General features: G+C 38.8%; 1 protein-coding gene across 4 annotated transcripts; it reads left to right on the top strand.

Moving 5' to 3' along the window:
- The first annotated feature begins 437 nt into the window (after nt 1-437).
- LOC121721252 lies at nt 438-4,239 on the top strand. 4 transcript variants are annotated; one of them, XM_042108005.1, is made up of 9 exons: nt 445-776; nt 1,029-1,108; nt 1,201-1,509; nt 1,617-1,874; nt 2,025-2,234; nt 2,489-2,573; nt 2,950-3,071; nt 3,207-3,268; nt 3,917-4,005. In XM_042108005.1, the coding sequence occupies exons 2-9, from the start codon at nt 1,048-1,050 to the stop codon at nt 3,938-3,940; spliced, it is 1,131 nt and encodes a 376-aa protein (XP_041963939.1). In that variant the 5' UTR covers nt 445-776; nt 1,029-1,047; the 3' UTR covers nt 3,941-4,005. The 4 variants fall into 4 exon arrangements, with proteins under 4 accessions (XP_041963940.1, XP_041963939.1, XP_041963941.1 ...); XM_042108004.1 differs by lacking the exon at nt 3,917-4,005 and adding an exon at nt 4,015-4,239 and having other exon boundaries at nt 452-776; XM_042108006.1 differs by lacking the exons at nt 2,025-2,234; nt 3,917-4,005 and adding an exon at nt 4,015-4,239 and having other exon boundaries at nt 438-776.
- The last annotated feature ends 5,798 nt before the right edge of the window (nt 4,240-10,037 follow it).

Raw genomic sequence — 10,037 nt, 5'->3', positions numbered from 1 at the left:
CCTCCCTCTTCATTATGTCATTAAATTTAGCTTTAAGCCTGATGCTTTGGCATATCGTTGCCGTGTTGGACAGGCAAAATGCGTATGTCACAGCTCTATACCAGACATAATGCCAAAAGTAATATAGTCATCAGAAGCCCTGACCTTAAAAATGAACTTTATTATTTTTACACTTGAATTGAAAATTAAATTTTCCGTAGAAATAATGCGTGTCTCACATGAGTGCTCCTGATGTTGTTATTAACTCTTCTTCATGAATTTGTGTAAAAACTCTGCCATGGCGACTTTCCATGTGGACAAGTTAATGTCTGAAAAAGATGCTGTGTGGCGCACAACTTGAAAATGGTAAGAAAAAATATAGTTTTCCAAACCAACACAGTTTTAGTGAGTGGTGTGTATTACATTCACCATTGTAGGTGCCAACATTTTTAAGAGGCCCAACTAACCTCAACACACATTCACTCTAAAATCATTCCATTTACAGTCCAGCTCAGTCCAATATTTCCAATCCAGATTAGCAGACCCAATATACAAATCACTCCATTTCTAAACCAGACCAGTAGCTTTCTGTTCCCTGTAAACCTGCTCCTCCCATTTGACACCATGTGACACACAAAACCGCTCCCTCAGCGGTCGTTTATAGATGCTGAGGTGGAAAAATTAAACCACAAACCACCTCCTCTCTGAGAGATGCACTCGCATCCTCTGTGTGTATGTGTCATGCTGGCGCTTTTCTGCTGAGGCCCGTCTGATCTCGGAAAGTACCTGCTGTTGAAGTAAGGGTCTTCTCTTTTCTTACAATAGTGGATTTAGCCGACTAGTTTGAGTGTATTGTGATACAGTCTAAGATTTTAGAATCAAGTTAATATTAGTTTAGTTTACAGAAGAGTAATGATATCAGCAGAAAGACATTGTAATTCATAATGAAGGGGGAAAGGTGCAGCCTTAAAAGCATTTTCTTCTGATGCTCATCAAGTTGCTCCACCTCAGTTTTCCTCCATGGTCACGTATCTTACGTTCTGTTGAAGGTATACTGTGGACAGTGGGATGAGGATCATCATCTTAGTGTTGACCTGCCTAGGGAGCTGCTGCGTGTCGCCAAACAAAAGTATTTGTGATAACTTAATTGCTTCAGTGTAAATCCTTAAAATATAATTAATGAAATCTGTTTAATGTTTTTAAGCTTTTTTTTACTCTCAGCTCTTCAACACGTTTTATTGGGGAGCACAACAGTTATAAACTGTGGAAGTTTGAATACCGCTGGTACCGATGAAGTCAAGTGGTTCTTCAGTAAAGACCAGGGCTCTAAACGGCTCTTGATGTTTCACATAAACAAACAAGGGCGATCTGTTATTACCTCACTTATAAAAGATCACCCAAAAAGGACAGTTGCAAGAAATATGTCATTGGTTATTGAAGACTTTAATGAAGAGGATGAAGGAGTTTATGTCTGTGAAGTATACCTGAGCACATCACCATACACCATCACCACATCTAAATTGATTTTAGGTGAGATTTATATGCTATGGGAGCTCTGGCTTTAGCAGTTTCATCTTACATATGGTGTTTTGTAAACAATTAAAAGAGCCTCTTTCCTCTTATTGTTCCTCTAACAGAAAAAAAGACTCCACCATCAAAGTGGTGGTATGCTGTTAGAGGTGATGGCTATCAACATGAATGTACTGGTATGGGCAAGGCTGTTCAATGGACCTTTCAGCCACTGACAGGGAATAGAGATAGACAATATTCTCAAAATTCCTCTCTTGTCTTAACCAACATTGAAGAACATATATCGGGGAATTACACTTGTTGGATTATATCAGGAGATGGACAACAAGAAAGAGCTTTTTCATTGATACTTTGCATTGTCTCTGGTAAGATCAAAATAGACAGACAAATAGACATAGAATAGATAATAACCATGAAAAGAGCAGTGATGCACAAATAAATATTAATGTGTTATGAACAACCATGCAATCAATAAATTCAATGTTACTATGCACATCTGTATGATTATCACATAGGCACTTCCGATGAAAGGGAATCTCCGCAGAACTGTAGTCTTCTGTGCAGCAAACGCAGTGACATTGAGACATTAGATCCACTTGTTGTGGTCACTGATAGAGTGAACATCACTGTATACCACAAATCAAAGAAACCAGATGGACGGGTGGACTGCATTGTCACTCTTAAGGGTGGGCATAAAAAAGACAACATTCAATCAAATAGTTCAGGTACACATTCATTTCTTATTCTAAGATATGTTGCATATTGCATAAATATAGCTGAAAAACAACAACACAGCATCAAATAAATAAACACATATGGATTGAATTAACATGAGTCTGCTTGATTTGTATAACTGTCTGGGGTCAGAGACTGTTCATTTCATATAGATGAAGTCTTTTGTCTTTGTATTTGCTAAACCTAAATGCCATATGGTGAATGTTCAATGTGTTTCACCATTTTTAAAACATGTATTTTCTAGCTTTCCATAATGGGTTTGGAAACTTTACAAAGGACATAACAAACGCCCCTGGCATCAACACAAATGGTATTTATTCAGAGAACGTATGGTAAAGTATATTATTTATGATCCTCAAACTTGTATAGTTCAGGTGGGAACATCACAAAAAAGTAAGCATGGAGACCATTAATATGCTTACTATAGGCCTAATCATATGAAAATTATATATATTCAAAATATGTTTATTTGTATAGATTTAATTATATAGTATGTATAAGTCATGGCTATGGTTATGGAATTTAGCAGATGCTTTTGTCTACAGCGGCATACAAATAACAACAATACAAAGTTAAATTTCACAGTAAACAGTTTAAAAAGTTGGTACAACTACATTAAGGAGAATAGGAATAATAAACATTATATTATATGTATGTGTAAGTCTTTTTTTCTCAAATTTTTTATTTTATTTTCTTCTTTTTATCAGCACCGGTCTCTCACGGCAGCTCCCGAGCTGTGAAGTCAATATGGATCAGTTTAACTGTCTGTTTAGGTTTGTGTTGTCTAGTTATTGTGTTGGTTGCGTGTCACAGAAGAAGAGTTGAAGGTAAGAGAAAAAGAGGGCTTAATTGTGTGTGATGACCCATTGGACCCATGTGTATTGCATAACATTATTCCATAATAGAGTAGGCCTACAATATAATTGATTGACTCTTTGATTGATTGATTGATTGATTCACAGTATCCAACATTGACTGTCTCAGAGATTGTCATGGAGTTTGTCATTTCAACTCCAGATCAGAGGTAAGACATGCATTACTCCTTTTAAAGGTAGGGAGTACCACACTGCCAAAACTGCTAATCTAATAAAAAAAAAGTCCTTATATCAAGATAAAAAAAATGTAGTTGGTATTGTTTTCAGTATAAAGAGACTTACCGCTTTCTCGTAAAATCATTTAATTTAAGAAAAGTTTGATTTCATTTAAGACGTCTCATCCTGAAAACAAGCAAATTTGTCTGCCAGTGCGTTAAGCAAAAAATTCCTAAACACAAGCAAATGTGTTTGTCATTGCATTGAGCAAATTTGTCTTGATAACAATCCATAAGTCAAAGTGTTCTTAAATTAAGTCAAAATGATCTTTGGAGAGAGCGCTAGGTAAGTCTCTTCACTCTTGAAACAAATGTGTTGTCCCTATCTGAACACATAGATGTGTTGAAAACAATGCAAGTTGTGTTGTTTTCAACACAAGTTGTGTTATTTTCAGCACATATTGTGTAACAAATAAAAAAGGAAACAACACAAAAAGTGTGTTGTCCCCATCTGGACACAGAGATGTGTTAAAAACAATGCAAGTTGTGCTGTTTTTAGCACATTTATTTTAAGACTGAAAAAAAATAGATTTTTTCGATCTTAATATAAGATTAATAACACTTAGATTTAATTTTTTTCAGTGCACAGAGTATTTCAGATGCTGACCACTTTTAATACAAACATACGTTTTACATGACTTTCTATGACATGCGTGTGTGTGGGTTTTTTGCTGTTTTAGGATGAAGTACATGAAGTACATTACATGTCAGTGCCGTTTAGAAGATCTGATGGAAGTGTGTTGAGATCTGCAAATGAATGTGTGTACAGTGACATCAAAGTGCAAAATGCAAAATGACATTGATTTTGTTTTCTATGATGATGCTGAATTCTGTGAGGTTTCATGCTTCGTGCATGACTGCTATTTATTGAAATAAATACTGATTGCTGTATTCACCACAAGAAACACTTTTCTTACAGTGTTAATCTTGAGTCAGTTTCTAACTTCATTATTTATTTGTTCATGTTGTCATGCCCAGAATTTTCACTGTATAGTTACCCTTGTAAGGTGCTCGGGTCTGTGGAACCCGTTTTCAATGTTTGCTAAAAGAAAAATGATGCTATGTATTATTTTGTCTAACTCAAACTCATTGGCCTTGGCTCATTTTCTGTGAAGAACATAAAAAAAATACTTATTTTCAATGACCGCACGCGCCTTAACTTTGTACTTATCCTAACTGGGCCTGCTCTGTGTGTGTGTGTGTGTGTGTGTCTGTGCGTCTCTCTGTGTCTGTATGTGTGCGTGTCTGAGTGTAGGTGTCTGTGTGCGGGAATGCTGTTACACAATTGACCTGTCGCTAAGCCCCGCCCCCCATTGTTACCGTGTGAAAACTCGGACAAACAAACCAGACTTGATTAGAAATACATTGTGGACAATGGCAGCTGACAGTATATGAAAGCAGGCTTTGAGGACGTTTTGGTCGAAAAAGGATTTACTTTCCTCCAGAAGCTATCAAAAGGGACTTAATTATGCTATGGAGGGGTGTATTCAAAACTTTAGTATACATACAAGGTGACAAGCAGTTGTGGCAAGTAGCCGAGCAATTCACTGTGCAAAAACCACTGACGTTAATGCTAGCTAGCTAGCTAGTGGAAGATTGATACTGAAGATATGTTAGGTTACGTTAATATTTGATGTAGGGGAGACCGGGGACAGTTGCAACGCTTTTTTCATTTGGCTCTGTTACTCAGAGACGGTTTGGATTAGACAAACCAATTTTTTATACAATACACTTACATATGTCTGTTAATAGTCTAAACCATTTAAAGATAATTACAGAATCTACATTTTTCACAATTTGCATTTGAGTCCTGTAAGGGCCCGGGCACAGTTGCAACATTGTTTGGGGATGGTTGCAACATGTTAAAAATACAATATATTACAATATATGTCAGTGCAGCAAAATTATTATTTTTGTATGTAAATACAAGTTATGTAAGTTATAATAATATTACAGTGTTATTTATTCACCAGCTTTGATTAGATGACAATTATAGATTTGTCTAGATGAGTAGGCCTTATGTGCAGATGTCAAATATTGAAATTGATATAAAATACAGTAGGACTTTAGTGACATAGGAAGAATGGAACAATTTGGGAGGCAATTCACTTTTATTTAGACTATTGTCATGTAAAACATGTTTTTAAAAATATATATTTCATATTTATGCATTGTACGGGACTGTACGGGGACAGTTGCAACAGTTGTTGTAACTGTCCCCTTTCCTGTCAGCCATGTGCTAGCTAAACAAGGGGACCTTGACACATGCTAACCATAGTAGCTTAAAGTTAACATATCACTCATTTAAATCATATAAGTTTGAGCTGAATCACAAAAACAGTGACAGCAGTTTAACAGAAACAAAGCTCAAGAAAATAAATACTTTCATACCTAAAAAACAGTTTTTTTACAATAAATCCTGGAGCAGTTCAGGAATCTCCTTGCTTTTTCTCTGCTAAGGGGGGCATCCAACTGAGCATATGCAGTGTGAGTGTCATCACTCTACCTTGTTTCTGATTGGAGAAAATGGACATGTTGCAACCATCCCCTGTTGCAACTGTCCCCGGTCTCCCCTAGTAAGAATATATTAGTTGGTTAGTGAGCATTTTCATCTTGGGATTTAACAGGGAACCTGTGCCCACGTTGTTGGCTTAGTAGCCTACATTACGTCGAGCTGTTGCAAACGCGAGAGACGTCCTGTAGGCCAGGGGTCCCCAACCTTTTATGTACCATGGACCGGTTTGATTCCTATTTTTTTTTCACGGACCGGCGGGGGGGTTCCATGTTCCATATGTGTTGTGCATGCATTACTTGAAAAGAACTAGCTCCAGTTATGTATGAACTGTGAAGGTAACGATCTCTTAAACATGTGAAAAACGTGAACTTGAAGAAGTGAAAATTGAACAATATGAACTATGAATATTGAACAACTTGAAGCTACATCTATAGCCTACGTGTGAACATGCTTAACAAAATATGGGAACAAAACATGGGAACTAAACGTGCATTACGAATATAATCAGTGGGAGCCCTGCTTATGGAATGATGGAAGACAGTGACACCCTCAGTGTGTTTAAAATGTCCAGTCGATTGCGCAATTTGGTCTTAGTTGCAATTATTGCCGAAAACCCGGCCTCGTGGTGGGAAATGGTAGCAACGTCTTCAGCGCTTTTACGGCTATCTCGGGATATTCTGCTTTGTTATTGATCCAAAAACCCGCCAGAGAGGTTTCCTTATAGACACTCTTAAGACCACCGTCATTTGCAATTTCGATCAACTGCTCTTCCTCCTGCGCTGACAAGTTAGGACTATTTGGGATATTGACAAATGGGTTGCGGACCCACTCATTGGTTTGCCGTGGATCGCGCAACAAGGTGATCGCGCACCAGCTGCGAGAGAAAGGGCCCTGCCTCAGTCTCTCCCAAAACCCCCACTACTGTTTAGAACATATCAAATACACCCCGGTCCACTCGTCGTCCCCACAAATCAAGCTTGGCTTTAAATGCAGCGACATCTGCCAGTTTAAAGACAGTCGTCATTCTCCCCTGGAGTGACCGGTTGAGGTCATTAAGCAATCCGAATATGTCACACAGGTAAGCGAGTTTTGACACCCAGTCCTCATCACTAAAATGTGCAGCTTTTTTTCTGTAAGAAATCTCTGTGGCGGCTCTCTCAACTCAAACACTCTGGCCAGTGACCTGCTAAAGATGCTTGTTTTTTGTTGCTCATTCTAGCAGTTTAGCTAACTTCGTGTGACATACCGTTCGCCAAGAACTGATCAAGTGAAGTGAGCTGACCTGAGGCTGTGCAGTGCTGAAGGCAATATGTAAAAGTGTTGAAGGCGGGACAGACAGACGTAAGAAAATAGACCTTGCAAAATGCAAACATGCGTGCAATCAAACAAATGCATATAGGCCTATGCCATGTAAAAACGTGACATTATTGCGAATTAAATTTAGTTTAGTTTGCATGCATTTTTTTTTAACTCATGTCGTAGGCTACGGCCCGGTTAGGAATGTCCCGCGGCCCGGTGGTTGGGGACCGCTGCGTAGGCTACTGTTGATGAAAATATACCCGTTTTCTAGCCTCTTGGGGTACCGGCTATCAGTATTACACGTCCCCCTGCAAAACGTTTGACCATGGTTATCCGTCGGGGTTTTTTGAGTTAATAAACTCCATAAATAACCATTCATTTGTAATTGTATGCCTCCTCCCTGTTGTTTCCTATGGAGTTGTCCGAGCTGATGTCCGAGTCCCGTTGAGGCTGGACTGTCATTGGCTCATCAGCGTTCTAAGGGTGGCGCTTAGCGACAGGTCAATTCTTACATTTCACACTTTCACCTGTTCTGATTAAGTTCTAAGAAATAAACAATTTCCTCATTTTCTCACAAAAACATAAATGTGATCTCACAGGGGTAAATGGCAAATATACCCCTTGAGCTAAAGTAAACATCTGTTAAGTATTTTTACATAAATTGTTATGGCTGTATTGATTTAAAAGCCTAAAAATGTGGTGGGTCCACCAGACCCGGGAACATTGGCTGTGTAACAAAAATATGAACACCTTACAAGAGTAGAAAACACAGTCAGGAGAATAAGACCATCTTCATAGACTTCATGTCTATCTATAGACATACTTTGCTGTGTGACCACATTATAAAAAGGTCACGCAAGGCAAACTCACCCATCTTCTACAAGAGTTGAAATGTTGAGTTGGTTTGTTTTCTATGTGTCAGTCTGTGGTTATTTTACACCAATACTGTATAATGCAACTGGTCATTATAACATATGCAGCTCATTTAACCTTTAAAAAAACATATGCCCTCTGATCAAGTGTTTCCCAAAGTTGGTATCATTTTGGTTCACACAAAAGACTCAGGAAACAATTACGTGTTGTGGCCATATACGCACCAGAAACCCACATATGTGGAATGGCACCCAACATTTTCCACTTAATAAGTCATATTGAAAACTGCCACTGACTCAGGTGAAATGTAATGAATAACTGTCAATGGCATGCATTTCTTGTCATCCCTTCCTGAGCAAATTGTTTTTGGTAGCCTATTTCTTTTTTGACGATCTTTTGACGTGAGATCACACCAATGTGATCTCACGTACTCCTCTCAACAGACTGAAGAGCAGTCCCACATTCTCTTCTTACTCCAGTCACTTTAAGGCCCAATCAAACTGTAAGCGACTAGCAACAAGATCCCATGTAATGTTACTGGTTCAGCGATTACAGGCAAAATAACCACTGGCGACTTGCTTTTGGGACGACAAGCGAAAAGTGAATCACAGTATATGTTAACAGGGCTTTAGGAATCAAACACCAGGAAGTCTTTCACAGGAAACAGTGCTCAACATGCTAATGATATTTAAATTATATGACTAAACTACTAAGATGTCTGTCAGGTTTGACGCAGATTGTGTGGCATTGGCAATGTAACCAACATTAATGGTTAACATGATCTAAATTTCACAAAATGATTGCTCCCCAGAAAAGCAATCCATATCGTTCATTAGAAACAAAAGAAGCAACAGAGAAATGATGTCATGAGAAAAGAATGATTCTGAAGGGAACAGATGGAGGGACGTGTTTGTGTGTGTGTGTGTGTGTGTGTGGGGGGGGTGTTGCTGATCAACCACATACAGGTGACACTTTTTTCTAGTGCAAATGATGCACACACACACACACACACACACACACACACACACACACAGACAAACACACATTTTATATACTTTATTTGATTCCTTTGATTCCAAGTCAAGTTACATAAAGAATCAAATTTTCTGAATAATCCAGTAGATTAAAGCAGTTCAGCAATGTATCATGAGTTTTTACAGGTTCAAGGGTATAGGAGACATTGTTTCTTCCAAATAAACATGCTTCCTATAACTGCTGATATGGAACAGTAGCTGCTTGGCCGTTTTACATTCCCCCAATGTAAAGTCCACGGACCACCAACCTACATGACCTCGGCCAGAGACTTTCTAAGGTGGAGACACAGCACTCAAAAAATACTCCATAGAAATGCATGGGGCTAGTTTGTCACGCCAATATGGCCGTTGTCTACACATATCCCACCCCTTCCTCTGCAAAACGTCGACATGTGAATACATTGAGCCAATCATGTGGTGTGATGTGAATACATTGAGCCAATCATATGGTGCGTTGTGAAGACATCGTGCCAATCATCTGTTGTGATCTCGCTGCTTGGGGCAAGATTGGTGTCGTGAAGCCTTGCGCACGCGCATTTTTGCCGAAATGGATGCCTGATGAGTGCCCAAAAAGCGTTGTCAAATGGCCGCCGAGTGGAGGGACTTGCCTAAAAGGACTTTGCCTAGGCTACCAAACACTAACACAATGAGCTGGCATTTGTATCCTAGATTCTCAATGGCAGAAATCAAAGGCTGGTATTTACGTTTTTGTACAGTATGAGTCCTCCATAAATAGATCAAAAGCACATGACACTATTTTATTTTACAATATTTTAACCTTTTTGGCATTCTGACAAATGGAGATAATGTCTGGTGTGTTTGCAATTCCAGAGAAGGTGTTAGCAGTTGAATTAAACCATTCAGAGTGGCAGCGGTGTGTTTATAGATCTGCTCTTCCTCTGGATCTGAGCAGCTATGAAGTCCACAAGTCTGTCTGCAATGTCTGGTGGTATACAGCCATGTAAGAGAGCTACAGCTGTTC

Source organism: Alosa sapidissima, chromosome 10, assembly GCF_018492685.1.
Source record: "Alosa sapidissima isolate fAloSap1 chromosome 10, fAloSap1.pri, whole genome shotgun sequence".
Taxonomy (NCBI): domain Eukaryota; kingdom Metazoa; phylum Chordata; class Actinopteri; order Clupeiformes; family Clupeidae; genus Alosa; species Alosa sapidissima.
Note: the sequence above shows the minus strand (reverse complement) of the source record. Positions and strands in the feature narration are given on the sequence as shown.